The 15,727-nt window shown below is 36.6% G+C and overlaps 1 protein-coding gene across 1 annotated transcript in view; it reads right to left on the reverse strand.

Annotated features, from left to right (window-relative positions):
* Window positions 1-674: 674 nt before the first annotated feature.
* Window positions 675-15,727, reverse strand: part of LOC109461862 (nck-associated protein 5-like) — a 52,765-nt gene continuing 37,712 nt past the window's right edge. Inside the window, exons 4-7 of the mRNA XM_019758332.1 lie at window positions 13,388-13,519; window positions 12,556-12,689; window positions 781-871; window positions 675-683 (exon numbers count right to left, since the gene is read on the reverse strand). Of these exons, the coding sequence (XP_019613891.1) occupies window positions 675-683; window positions 781-871; window positions 12,556-12,689; window positions 13,388-13,519 (366 nt within the window). The remainder of the gene's footprint in view (window positions 684-780; window positions 872-12,555; window positions 12,690-13,387; window positions 13,520-15,727) is intronic.

The following is a 15,727-nucleotide window of genomic DNA, read 5'->3' on the forward strand; positions in this document are numbered from 1 at the left end:
GTATACTAACGGGTATCTAGAGTTAAAGAATCACATAGCTACATGTAAATCTATACCACTGGTCCTACAAATATCAGCCTATACAGTGACATACTGTACATGTGTATGTGTAGTATGTACATTGGAGATAACACCTTTTGATATGTCCTTTGGTCAAGATTGCAGCTAAATTAATACGATAGCCTAAAGATATTACCAATCATCTAAATTTCCACCTACACATTAGATATCAGGCTATACTGTGACATAGTATGTAATATGTCAGACACCCACACTGTAACTGTTCCTGACTGGTAGAGCTTGTATTTTGCTTGCTAGTCAGTATGACTTCACACTATGAACAGATGGTGTTCAACAACTACATGACTCACATACTCCACATGGCATTACCAGAACTGAAACCTACTTCAAATCTCTCAAGTGAACAAAAGAGATTTTCAACTTTAGCAATCCCTTTTTGATGCTGAAAAATTCTTTTAATCTGAAGTGTTATTCTTTTTTCCGATTTGTTTTCCAATTAGTGAATTACTGTTAAAAATATCTTAATTTACAATGTAAAAAGTTGTGTGTCAAACTGTAAAAATGTGGGAACGGCAAATAAATAATCAAATAGGTGCTAATTACTTTATAAGTACCCATTGTTCAAAACAATGGAAAGTCTCAAAAGGAAGTCCCTATGCCACCTGTCAAGATAAATATCCATTGTCAGGAAAATAATTTGATGGAAGTTTTTATAAGTCTACATATGTCTTCCCAAGATAGTAAAGGTAATGAACTCACTTCATATGCATCAATAAGATGTCCACGCTCCCGCTTCAGTTGGTCCATCTTCTGTTTTAGCTGGACCATCCCTTGCACTTGTTCTTCCATACTGCAGTAAACAATAAATAACAACACGTAAATAACAAGACAACAACAAGAGCAATCACAACTCTTCCACCTGTTCATGAAGGTAAACATTAGGTGAATAACAACAAGTTAACAACAATCACATAAGAACAATTCTCTTGGATCTTGCGTATCTATTATCCCCACATAATAAATACACAACTGAAACCTCAACAAGGCAATCTAAACTTAATATTACAGACCATATCAAAACACAAAGAAAGTAGACTGAGATCTGAGTCATCATCCAACATGATTCAGCTTTTTTGCTGCCATGTGCTAAGTCTAAACAAAAGATACATACAGCTCCGCGAAAAGGTTAATATTACATTGAAACTCTACTTACCGATAATCATGTTGTACCCTTTAAATCCCTTGAAACTTGTCTTCACGACATGAACCCTTGTGTCAACGCACACCCTGAACGGACTTGTTCCATTAACGATTGTCTGTGTACAGTATATCTAGAGAGCTGACCCAAATTTTGTTCCTGTTTTCTAAAACACCAGTAAAGAGCAAAGGAATGCACACCGTGCTCCGGCAACAAGCAAAAAGACGGAAGTGCGACTCCTGCAAAGCAGCAAAACAGCTGCAGGCCGCCTAAGCTACGTCAAGGGAAATATAAACACAAAAGGCTACCCTGTCTGTGGAGGTATAAACATAGTTGACTCACGGCTGAGTTACATGGCCCATATTGCCCACCAAAACATAGGCTGCATTTCCAACCAATCAGCACTTGACAATGGTGACTGCATTACATGATTAGCCAATCATAATCATTGTAATATCTTTACGACTGAGAGAGATACAAGAAATGTCGTTGGATGTTAGCTATCTTGTCAACTGTAACTAGTAACTGCACACAGTAAAGTCACGTACAATGAACAGTTGGCTGACCTAAATTTGGTTATCGGGTCTTCCATATCACAGAGCACATATCAAGTGAACATTCACAGAATATTTGAACTTCTCCACCAGCGATTTACAATGGTCCTTTTCATTGCCAAGTCAATGAAGACATGGCAGAGAGTTTGATAAGAAATTCAATCCATGTTGGCATACATGGATGACATACTGTGATGAAAATATTACAAGATACCATACATGAATAACTAATTCTATGAAACTATAGATATTTCACATTACAGTGAAATAAAGAAAACTAAAATAAGCATTGACAATTTGTGTGAAAATGTTAGTTCTATAACTTGGAAGTGACTTTCTGTCCTTCTGCTAAAACAAATTTATTTTAATGCTTAGATTAATTTATTGACTTTGAGTTTTAATAAACTGGTAATACTAACAGTTTAACGCACTGGGCTTCTAAGAAAACAATGTGTTTCACATATACATTAATATTGCTATTGTGCTTATAAGGAAATCAATTTGACAACCCCCCCCCCCCCCCCAATCATGACAACACACAGCTGAATCATACATCAAATGTCATGCTAGGTTCAGTCAGCTATGCCATGTGAGAACAGCTGTGTACAGGGCCAGACTGTTATGACTAACATCAGACTCCCATCATATTACATGGGTCAGATCAGGGGCAATGACTGTCATCAGGCCACTCCAATTCAACTTCTTGTTTCACATCAACATTTTGTTTTAAAAATGGCTCTACAAAAAAATATTTTGTTCTATAGTGGCAAATTAATATTGTTTTTTTTGGCAAATTTGACAAGCTCCTATCCAAGTATTACACACATATGCATTGTGACATACAATGTCATTTGAAAAGTTAAATTATTGACTTAATCACAGTGAAGACTTATATAGCATCATACAAACAGATAAATCTAAAATAAGACCATTAACGATGTGTGAACGAGGCATGATCATTAGCTAAGGGCCATTCCACATGCATTAATTAACTCATAGCAATCCCCTGAGCATATAATGATGCTCCCCTAATGAGAAGATAGCGCTTTTTCACTTTGGTGACCCTTGACATGAACATACAGAAAAAAACTACAGGTGTGGGGTGATGATGTCATACCGATGATGTCATTGATGCACCTATCAAAGCAGCTATACTATATATCTATGGGGATTATATCATATGGCACTAGAACTAAGAAGTATGCCTTTGAATAATTAAGGTAGAAAAATCATAAAATCTTATTTCAAATATACCATTTTTAGAACTAGAATTAATTTACTTTTAATAGTATCTCTTAATAAATATATACTGCCTTAAGTTTATAGAGTAATGCAAAGCATACATGTATGTATTAGGTGTAATTTGTGTCTAGTAATTATGTTTTTGTTCTACGTTATGTTTTAAGATAAGATTAATTTTGCAGTTCCAGATCTATTAAAGTACTACAATGAATCTATCAAAGTTAACATAGAGAAATATATATGCAATACATGTATATACATCAATTATATATACATCAAAATCATACTAAGTACAATCACTGTTAGCTCATCTAATGCATTTTAATCATTTTATGATTGCCATAAACCTAGAGCTATTCTACTAAATATACAAAATGAATTGTTACCAGTCAATTTCAATTATACACTTAACTTTTATGGACTCTTCTGTTGAAAAGGGTCCGAAACAGGCTCAAAGAAAAGACACTGCTGCCATAAAGTTTTTAGGTACTAGTATAAGAAATGAGTTCAGCTGAAAGTCACAAATAAACCAGTATGAAGAGTAATAACATTACAATTGTTTTTAACAATGAAATATAATATTTCTACATTAGACATAAAGGAAAGGCTCTTTGTAGATGTAGTGTTGACCACACTATCTAGTATTCACTCATGTAACCCCAAAACCATTGTCCTGGTAGTGTATAACAGCTTAAGACTATACAATGGTTTATGCTAAAAGTGTCATTGTTTTATCAATGAAAATACAAAATCTTTACATTTTCTCACTTTTATACATACTCTATGCAGGGCTCGAAATACTGGGTGCATGTGCATCTTAGTGCACCCAAAATTGGAGCTGTGCACCCAATTCTTTTGCACCCAAATATTTTTGTACATTAATAGTATGCAGGGTAATCTTGGCATCTAAGTGTCAGAAAAATAATAAATCTTTATTGTACTTCTTGTGTAAGATTTTGAAGTTAGCTCCCGTTTCAGATTCAAGCTTAGATAGCTGAAGAGGAGCATTAAGATCTGTAATTATGTTTTGTTTTATTTGTTGCACCCCAAAAAAATTAGTGCACCTAATTTTTTAGGTTGGGTGCACCACTGCACCTATTCCCAAAAATGAATTTCTAGCCCTGCAGTACATACTGCAAAAGGAATTTCAATGTTGACCACGCTGTCTATTCGCACATGTAACCACAATCCCATTGTTATGTGCCGGTAGTGTCAAACAGCTTGCTACTGTAGCATGATTCATGCTTGGTATTGTCAGGGGCCACATCAGACAGATTTATGTAGCACACAGCTTGATCTGAGTTTCACAGAGGGAGTTCCCACAGTACTTTCCATGCTGACCTGTGAGGATGGCCGTATGGCAGATTCAGAAACCACAGGTCCCAGTGGATGGGTGAGGGACTTGTATTGTTTTATATTGCCCATGCAAAAGAACAATGATAGACAGTTCGGACTGTAATGATAGGAAAGAAAAATCACAGGCTATTTTTTATTAGTTATCATGGTTTTCTAAGGGCATCTGGCTATGAAAAGAGAAAGGTGACTGGATGATAATTTGGCTATCAGGGCTCGAAATACTGGGTGCATGTGCACCTTAGTGCACCAAAATTTGGAGCTGTGCACCCAATTTTTTTCTGTGGGTGCACCAGTGCACCCAAGTATTTTCTTAGGTTTCACATGTGTAAAGATGTTAAATGTATAGTAGTTACAGCATATTCTTAACATCTAAGTGTCGGAAAAAATAATCTTGAGGGGCGAGGGACTTCCAAGAATTGTTTTATATTGCCCGTGCAAAAGAACAATAGTTAACAAAAAGACAGTTCGTACTGTAATGACAGTAGGAAAGAAAAATCACAAGCTATTTTTATTACAGTAGTTATCATGGTTTTCTAAGGGTGTCTGGCTATGAAAAGAGGAAAGTGACTGAACTATGATACTTTGGCTATTATTGCCTGAAATGTATTTTGGGTCACTGGCGATTAATTCAAATTTTTCGAATACACAGCTAAAATAATCTGTTGGGGCCTTTTTTTTGGAATTTCAACCCATATAGCCATTATGACTAACATGACATAGACAAATATTATGCAAAAAAAGGCAACTATATGCATTTTACATTGTCCTTCTTATACAAGGCATGAAGAGACAGCATATTGAGTTTACCCGTCAGACACTATACGTAGTTATTACACCTGCTGGGAGCACAGTCCATGCACCTGTTCACCCCTATAACCCACTAACCCACAACCCCTATAATCATGGTCTTAACATATGAACAATGCATACCCCTTTCAGACTAAACAATGGTTCAAACAGGAAACAAGAAAAAGCCATGTCAGCAATTTTTCTTTAAATATTTCAAAACATCAAAGATTGGGTTTGTAAGCTGTAACATTTTCTTTGATGTCAGAATTAAAGAGATAAAACTATAAATGCATTTCATCATACATCTATAGTCATTGAGTTTGGGAAGAATAAGCATGATTGACACACAAAGTACATGTACCTGGTATATTGTACCTACCGCAAAATCTAGAAACTACAGGTCTATAAAGTGTACAACCTTCTATTGTTCGAGCTGCTCAGCCACCATCACCTATTGAATGTGTCATTGCATAACAAAGGGGGAACATTATCTATCATTTCCATAACTGTAGATTTAGAGGTACTGAAGTGTGTCCCCTTCTTTTTCTGACAAGCATTTTGCTGTACCTCTTCAGACTTATGCTCCATGTAAATTGCTGTGCTATCTATTTTCTCAACTTGAATGTATTAAAGCAGATTATCCTTGAATTGACTCTACACCTAGCGAAGAACATACAAATAATTTTATAGCCTGGCTATGAACGGAAGCAGAACAAAATATTACATATGAAGTTTGCAAATTCATGTAGGTTTAACTGATATAGGTTTCAGACTGCATGTCCTTAACTGCCATTAGGATTTAGCTATGACAGGAAAATTGATTATCATCATAAACTGCTTAGTTCATATGTCACAACAATTTTGCTAAAGATAATGAAAATCTGAAAGAGACTGGATGATATTTGAAATTCAGAAAATACAAATTTTCCTTTCTATTTTCTTTAAGCTAGAAAAATCACCAATTTACAGAAAATGCCAGTCTCATTTGCTACCCTGACAATAATTATTGCCAGAATACTAACAATAATATAATATAATATTTGTCTGACAATGGATATGTTATGCTATCAATACTGTATTTACATGGTACATCCTTTATCTAAAAGGAAATATAACAATGTATAAGCTGTGCTCTATACTCTATGTTGAACCTGCTCTGTATTACCACAATACCCCGTGCTATGATGATACAGCCCATACACACACAATAGCTCACTCACAATACAAGCAGTACCCACTCACCCGTGCTAAACACCTCTCTCAGCTCCGCAACTTTGAATCCACCAACGAAACTCCGTCGTAAAAACATTCCGTACCATCCTCTTCTCCGAGGCTAGTGTACATCTCAGTGAGGTTTTGTGCGATGTATTTTTCTTGACAACAAAGCAACACCATATCCCACATGATTAAATCTGAGCCACCTGCTCAACATGGCAAAGTGGGCTGTACCATCTTAAAACGGGGGACGCACACAGCTTCCTTGTCACCCTTCACGAGACATCTTAATTTATCATTTAGGTCCATCCATAGAAGTAGGAAATATCTTTGGATTCCTTACAAATTATACAGACTGGTAGCAAAGAAATTATGTTGTACAGATCTTTTATTTATTTAAGTCTCAGTCATACACATGATACAGGTTACTGCCATGGAAAAATTTGCATATAAGATTCTGACATAAGCTCATTTGCATATTTGGGGATCACCACACATCATACACGCAACCCCGTCATCAATTATTCCCCCACACTGTGGTATGAACAATCACTTATTCATGAAACATACTGGCTGGAAAAGGTGAATGTTAAACTATTTGAATTTGAAATTTCAAACATGTGGAGCTTTTTGGCAGGATTGGAACAACATGTGGTGTGGCTGTTGTTTAGGAGGAACAAGTGCTCTTTATTTTTCCCACTTGTTTCATATATATGGAAATGAGGGTAATCACATAATATTCCTCAAGGGTTCAAATGAGGTTCCCCTGGGCAAGACCATTTTCAACTTGCCTGGGGGGTGCAGCAGGTGACTGCTGTCTGCAATATTCCACATCCACCATATTTTGCTTCAAGATAACAACATATCATATGTCAAAAGCAACATATAAAATTGTTCTTTTTGACCAAAAATATATTTTCCATTATTTTTCCATTCTAAATTGATGAAAAGCATCTAGCAAAGGAATGGTCAGGCCTTGTTAAAATTCCATTTCTGAGTCTGGTGCATTTCTATTAACCTGTCCAGACAAATCACTTAATGTCCACATCATGCTGAAAGGAAAGCCTCCATGCATGAATATCACATTAACATTAAGGTTTAAAAACAACAAGGAAATGTTTTCCATGATAAGAATTTACAGACTCACCTGAAAAAAAAAACACAAATTGGCCAGTGGGGGTCTTCACACTAATTTCAAAATTGAAAAATCTCAAAATTTTTTGCAAAGATCTCAATATTTTATACGAAATCTTGAGATCTTTTACATTAACCTTACTCTATCTCAGAATCTTCATGAATGTAGTTTCCGGAGGTAAAAGCTATAATTGCTACATTAAAATCATTCAGAACAAGAATTCATGTACTGTGTAAAGTGTGTAACAACATATAACATGAATATTAGTCAGAATTCCTACATCAGTGTATTATTGTTTTTCATAATATAGGATCATACTTTCCTTCAAATAATGAGACTTGCTATAAAAATGGTAAATTTTCAAGACAAAATCATTTCATTCTTTCCTCTGCTTGCTTGTATCTGATGTATAAAGGAACAATAAAAATCTCATTACAGTCAGCCGGGCAGCTGACATAGTTATCACTACTGTCCACACTGAATACTACATCCACTGATAAGTGATAAGAGATGGACATTCGGCATATCAGGGTGACCTCTGATATCAGTTTGACTTCTTTGAATCAGCAGAAGATATTGATTTGTCACTGACTTTCAAATCAGGAGTAACGTCCACTGTCATATTTCTGATGGGTACCCTAAGGCTTCCAGATAGAAATGATGCTACTTAGTGCCCAATTCAATGCTGCATAGATCTCTTCAAATGTTTAGGGTATTATAAGGGTACATGGCTTGACAAGTTGCAAAAATGGCTTCCTTCCAGTATAGAAACCCTGTTGAAGCACAGATTGTTACACCTACAGGGGGGCATTTGATTTGAAATCTGTAGATCACGATTTGGGTAAGAGTATTTCAGAAATGGAGGACCAATTTTCAAAGCATCTATAAGTAATCAAGAAAGTTACTTGTCATGTAAAATTCAAATCTACTTTCTGTGATAATATCATTGCCTTTGGCGTAAGTATGATCCCTTCTCTCTGGGCAGTTCTCTTGTCAATCAAGCAGGTGGGATGTCATACATGTTGGCAATGCTGCCAAAGGCAATGATATTATCAACCAAAGAAGATATGAAATTTTTGCACGACGCAGTAATTTGCTAAATTGCTTATAAATGATATGGAAATGAATCCTGCACTTTTGAAGATTGCAATCAAAATGTAATATGCGTTTTCCATTCACATGTTCCGTACAAGTTTTGGCACTTGTATATCAATCTATATTTGAATCATTTACGTAACCGCAAAACCATTTCGAAGATTCCAATCAAAATGTAACTTGAATTTTCTGTCCACGTGTTCCAAACCCGTTTGGATGCTTGTATATCTACATGTATATTTGAATCGTTTTATCCCCCCCAAAAAATGTAAGGACATACATACTACATGTATTATCTATGTTTTAGGCATTAGCAGTACTGATATAGGACTCTTTAGTCCATTATGACTGATTATCATATCTACTAAACCCGAGATTGACAGTTAATCCAATTAGCTTGTCAGACGAGGCACTTTCATTCCTCACACAAGAGCTGGATTAGAGGGTATCTGCAATTGGGTACCCTCTAGGACCCCTAGCAATCAGATTGACCATTCAAGTGTCTGCAAAGCTTATAATAATGCATCATTATAATGACCAAAACTGTATCCATAAACAATTTCATCAGATTGGTGAATGATTGAATTGCAAAGTTCTTTACACACAACCACTTTTTAAAAAGAGCCTTGCTATTCAAGAAAATCTGTGGTTTGTGGGACAGTCACTGGACAAAATATCTGATTGGATATCCAATGATGTGAATGGTATTTTCGTTGGTCCAGAAAACTTGTAATAGAAAGAACCACATCTGTGATCGTATTCAGCCTGTTTTATGAACTGCTGTATGTGTGTGCCAGACAGAAACACATTCATTTGGGGGATGACCCAGACAGGCACTAACCATATCGATTAATGGTCTACCATGTGGGGATCTATCAATATATCACATCATTGGCATCAGCAGGACTGTACTAACAAAAATTGGCTAGGGGGGAAACAAATTCTGTCTTTGTCAAACTGTTCAGCTAGAGGTTCAGTCTTACTCTGTACTTTTAAGTACATCTAATGTATAGGAACAGGTATGAAAACCTCTGTAAAAATCTCTGTAAAACTGTTCCTATAATGATGTCATATTTTAGCACATACATGTAGCCCTAGTCTATATAGTGGTACATGTATTCATGACTCTTTTGCTGTATAAAGTATAGCCTGGTTCCCAAACGGTCTCTATTGTCCTCTCTGCAAAAATTTGTTGGGAATTTAAGAGGATGAAAGAGATTCGGCTGCAAAAATAGGTTAGGTACCCAGGCTAGCTGCAGTACACATACAAAATGTATCACTGACAATGTCACATGTACTGTACATGTAGCAGTAATTATAACAGTAAGATCAGGAGGTGTAACACTCCAGCTGAAAGAACCATCTGGCCCTATGTCCCAGGACAGAGCCCCTGCATACATGATTGTACACAACTGGCAGCCTACTGTGCAGATGGTTACAACTGGCAGGTACCTAGGACCCTGTTACTGTCAATCAGAATTTCAAATTTGATCATATTAGAACACTTTGCTGCACACTGAAGTCCCACGGTGGTTATGCCCGTCTGTCATTTGCAGGATATTCTCAATTCAAATGAAGTACCAGACACCAAATGGGAGTTGTTAACAGTAACATAGTTAGACATTAGGTCTCCATATAGCAATGGTTTCCTTTTTTTCTGAACACTTGTTTTCGGATACTTGACTTAGGTGCTGACTGTAATATTTGGGCAGCATAGGTGAAGACATTTTGAATACAATGAAATCGTCATGTTGCAACAATGAAAAGTTAAGACAGTCAAAGTCCTTTCATTTTCTGGTGTGAAGAAACTGGCAGCTTGTGTTAATGTATAAAGAAATGCTCAGAAAGCTTACAAACAGTCTTACATTGAGGGTAACTTTTATGTGGTAAAAAAATAAAAATAAAGACAGAACCAACCATGAGTTATGGATATTTGACCCAAATCTGAGTACGTAAAAAAATCTATTTGGAATAAAACTTATGCATTTTTCTCTAAAAGATCCTACATTTTAAAAGGAACTCAACAATGCTTTTACCATATAATGATTTACAATCACAATACAGCAGAACTATCTACCATGCACAGGTAGTAATGTAATCACAATCGCACACTACCCACAAGATAGTGTCAAAATGGATTTCGAGCTAAGCTTTAGAAATGCACTTAACCCGGATTCTATCCCTGCCTATGGCAATAAAATAGCTGTATAGAAAGATAAGGATACTAAAACGTGCCATAAGGAAGCCGTACAAAATCCTGAATGTTATGATAACCAAATCCTATTACTTCTTTTGTCCTCTCATATATCAGACTGGGACAGTTGTGATGGAGAATTTTTAGTTGATACAGAATTGGGCTAATAGTAATACTTCTTATAGAATTGGGCTAATACTTAATATATATTCAAAAGCTGGAATTGGAATAACTCATATATTTCTACAAGAGATTCAGTCAACTACATGTAACCTAATGTCAAAGCATGTCCTGATTTTGATGCCAACGTAGAGACAACCAAGTTAAAACGTTTGCAATAATGTAAACTATGAAATATTTGTCTTAGTTTTCCTATGTCGATGAAGGTTAGACATCCAGGTTATATGATACGCCAAAAAGCAGTTAATCAAGCAACTGGATATGATTTTGGAAACGTCAGGTCTCTCAGTCACTGATCAAAACTACTGGATACTAGCTGAAACGTTTGACGTTTCCAAAATCATATCCTGTTGCTTGAGTAACTGCTTTTTGGCATTAGTTTTCCTATATTTGCTGTTTTCATTGTAAGCTCTCACTGCAAACTCATGACATTGAGATTGTGTGCTCTGCTCTGCATTATATTATTGTTTCAACCAAAAACTTAAACCAAAATTAAGCCCAGGGGACCTTAGAACAATTCACAGTACTGTAAAAAAACAGTACAGACTTTAATGAAGCAGAGGACAATTACAGGAGGAAAATCCAACAGGGAAAACTCCAATGAACTTTTCACCTTTGTTTCCTTACATTATTCCCAATCCTAGGCTTAAAAGTCAATCCATTTTGCAGCAAATTTATGATAATTGGCACAGAAATTCAAAGTCATTGTGGGGGAGCCAGTGTGTCTAGAAGATAAGCATGGGGGGATTTCCCTCTCAATCAAAAAACACTCATCTACAAGTGTGCGCTAATCTTCAACTGAATCCCTTGATAATATGCTTGATAATTGCCAAAATTTGCAGCCTCATTTCCTATCCAAAAACAAACTGTACTTTGAAGGGTAGGTGGCCCCAAAATTCACATGTAATAAAGAAGTCAGACTTACATGTAAACCCCCAGTCAATATTTACAAAGAAAATTTTTGAAGGTTGCTAGAAGGCTAAAACTTGTATTGCTTCTTCCTTGAAATGTACAATGTACCTGTACAAGGATAGCTTTTTCAGCACTTGTTCATAAACTATGCCACAAGCAAATAAATGTACAGCAAAAATAACCCTAGAACCTCCTGTCTCTGACAAAAGAGGCCTCTGCAGTTCAAGAAAACCTGCCAGGGGGAGAAAACCAGTGGCTTCTATGATGTGTGATGTCAACACTGGGTCAAACTTTACTGAGGATGACCAGAGTGACTGGTCAAAAGCTCTACCTTTCGTGTTGGAACAAAAGTCTTAAATTTAAACTAGAAAGGTAACATTCGCAAAGCAAATGCATAATGTTTAGCTTTGCATATGGGCTGCTCTGTTAATTCTTACTCAAACATATTCATATATTTATATATATGGTGACAGTAGTCTAAATCTCTCCTGCTATAAAATTGCAACATGATGTTCTGCTATAAAATTGCAACATGATGTAACCCAACACTAGTTAACATGGTGACATACGTCTGGTCCAGGTTATTGCCCTTATTTGTTTGGAGAAGAAGAAACAGAGCAAAAACAAGATTTTTTCCTTTGAACATAACAAGAAATGAACGTACTGTTGCATGTCGTTTTGCAGGGACTGTAGCCTGGTCTTGCACTGCTCGTTGTCTGCCGTCACGTCCCTGAGTTTCTGTTCTGTCTCCTCACGCCGGCTGCGCTCAAGGTCAAGGTCCTTCATCAGCTTTTCTCGCTGAAATGTCAGGGATTTGTATTTAAGTTATGACTAAGCTCCACTACTGAAAAGTGACTTTACTGCCTTATCTAACATTTAACATCTACTAACATAATTCTAACGGGTTACTGACAATCTACCACACTGAACAAATGCATCTAAATAGATGTCCTATGGAACATCCCTCAGTATAATGCACCAGTGCATATCAGAAGCCTACATACAGTGGGGAGTGCTACAATCTCTCAAACTGAATGGGTAAATGCCAGTTTAGTGCTATGAAATTTCTCAGCCTCAAACTTTTAAGTTTAAAAATCAATATACAGTAAGTCTTTGATAAACATAGACAAGTCTGTAGCACACTAACTTGACAGAGACACCTTCAGTTTTGAGGTACTAAGACAAGGCTCCTACATTGTTTATTCAGTCTTCATTAAGACAAGAATGGAAGGATGCCTACTACTTTGACTAACTGACCACAGGTCCTTCACTCTTGTTGCATGCGACCTCCCTTTGTAGTCTGGCCACAGTCAGTTTCAGATAAACTAGGATATAGATGTACCGGTACTACATTTTTTATATAAGATAGTGACTCTACTGACCCTCACTCTTATTGCGTGCGACCTCCCTCTGTAGTCTGGATATAGTCAGTTTCAGAGAAACTAGGATAGATGTACAGTACTACATTTTTGATAGAGGATAGTAACTCCACTGACCATGGGCCCCTCGCTCTTGTTGCGTGCGACCTCCCTCTGCAGTCTGGCTACAGTCAGCTTCTCCCTGCGGCTGGCTGCCCTCTCCTCCTGAAGCTGCTGACTCAGCTCCTCCACTCTCTTCTCCATGCATTCCTGAACAAACAAACAAACAAACATGGAAAATTAGCCTTGGTTTTACTTTTGCAAGTAGCAGAACACAGTTTTTACCCTGTGGGGATTTCTGTGGTAAAGAAACCATATATGGTCGGAAACTTGACGCATTGCTCTACCATTCAACACAGCTTTCACCTTGCCATTGTGCACTTAAGAATCTCTGCATCTTTCTCAAGTAATGTGCTGCACTACTTTGTGCCCAAACTACTATTGACTATGGGGTTTGCCCATTATGTGGTCTGTGATCTTAATAGAATCTTATGGTTCTGGGCTCAAATCCAAACAGATCCCAATGTTGTTCCCTTGATAAAGGCACTTCAAAGTTTACACCTATTTTTTCACTGCATTTGGGTGAAAATGAGTACCTATAGTTTTGGTTTGGGATGTCTTCTTGTATGGACGGTCCCATTTATACATTATTTGTCTATTATATACTTAGTATTATATATATATTGTTAGCAATAATGGCACAGCTGGTACATTTGTTGATGATCACCTTCATCTATACCAACTGTGTTAGATCTAACATCAGAGACACAACATGAATACTAAAAAAGTTGAACCCTTCCTATATTCCACAGAAGGGACATCCTCAATATCAAGTATCAGGAAAGAGACCATTCCTCAGCATTATTCATAAGGTACACCATGGCAGTTGATGTTGACCATATGGCCTGTGAAACAAATGGTCTCAATAAAAGGCTTCTTCACATCAATAATTGATGACTGGGAAGTGTCTTGTCAGGCAGAACTTGCCCTTGCTCTAAAAAACAAGCAGTCGCCCTTCATTCCCCAAAAGTATGCTTTAACACCATTTTCTTATGAAGATACATGATTTTTTTATGTGTAGGAGCACACTTTGACATGTTTTTAATACACTTATGTCCTATTGAATAGTGAACAACACACAGACTCTTCAAATGATGGCAACTTCACAACCACCATGTTTTCAGCACCATGGTCAAAGCTACATGTATTTTGACCACTAATTGTTTTTAAGGGCTGCCAATCATCTCTCTCTTTAAGAAATCTAAGATAAACTGATAAGAAAAGAAAAATATTTGTTACTGAAGCTACATGAGAATTTTGATAAACTTTTGGATATTATCACCCAGTGTTAGACCCAGAAAATTACCCATTCGATTCTGACAATCCACAAGAAAGCTTGCACTTACATTTTCTGACAACTAAGCAGTTTAAAATTCTGGCGGCGTGAATCCAATTGACAAGCCAACTGATCATTATCAAGGGAACGACAAGCACTGCAACTTTTAATTTCAAAAAATCAATTGGTCTAACATAATGCATATCCTTCTACAGATTCACTGCTCTTGGGTTAATACATGAAAAGAAAATGCTAAATTTAAGATTCTTATGCATACCCAGTCAAAACTGGTGATTTGAATGCAAAGGCTGACAATAACTGAAGAAAGGCCACAAAGAAGACCATAATAGAATATTGATTATTCTAAATAGGTCTTTTTATAGTATCAGTCACAAAGAAATAAAGGATATTATCTTCAAGAAAAACAGACTTACTTCCAGATGTATTTAACATCAATATCAACATAACACAGCCCCACCTTAAAATACCCTTGCACAATACACCATACATAAGTCACTACATATTCACTCCTAAATGACAAAACTAGCAAAAATACATGTGACATCGCAAGCAAGAATCTCTGTAACCTTGGTCTACTTACACCTGAGGTGAAAATATCTCTTGTAGGCATCGGAAGGACCATTTCTATCACATCACTTCATCTGCAAAACAAGCCTGTAGGAGCCATTGGATCTCCCCACCCTGGTATTGTACATGCAGGTCATGTAAACTGTGTCTCGTGACGGCGTATCGGATATATCTCACGGCTGCTTATATCGCGGGAATGGGCCTAGCTACACAGGGAGTCTATAGTATAGAACTGTGTCAAAATGATATCTGATAATCATGTGATATAACCAATATCTGAAGTGATGAGCAAGTCTAGAAAATTACTTCTTTGGGATAGATTAGAATCATAACATGTGTCAAGTATACATGTATGTCAGCCTGTTTTTTGGTCAGGTAATTTGGACTATTCCATACAAGGCCTAACAAAATAAATGTTGTGTTTCCTATTACAGTCCAGAAAAAATTAGGGTCGGTAGGTAGGGATTCTTACTTTTTTTTTTTTTTTTTTTTTT

This window comes from Branchiostoma belcheri, unplaced genomic scaffold, assembly GCF_001625305.1.
Source record: "Branchiostoma belcheri isolate BF01 breed outbred unplaced genomic scaffold, Haploidv18h27 scaffold97, whole genome shotgun sequence".
In the NCBI taxonomy this organism is placed as follows: domain Eukaryota; kingdom Metazoa; phylum Chordata; class Leptocardii; order Amphioxiformes; family Branchiostomatidae; genus Branchiostoma; species Branchiostoma belcheri.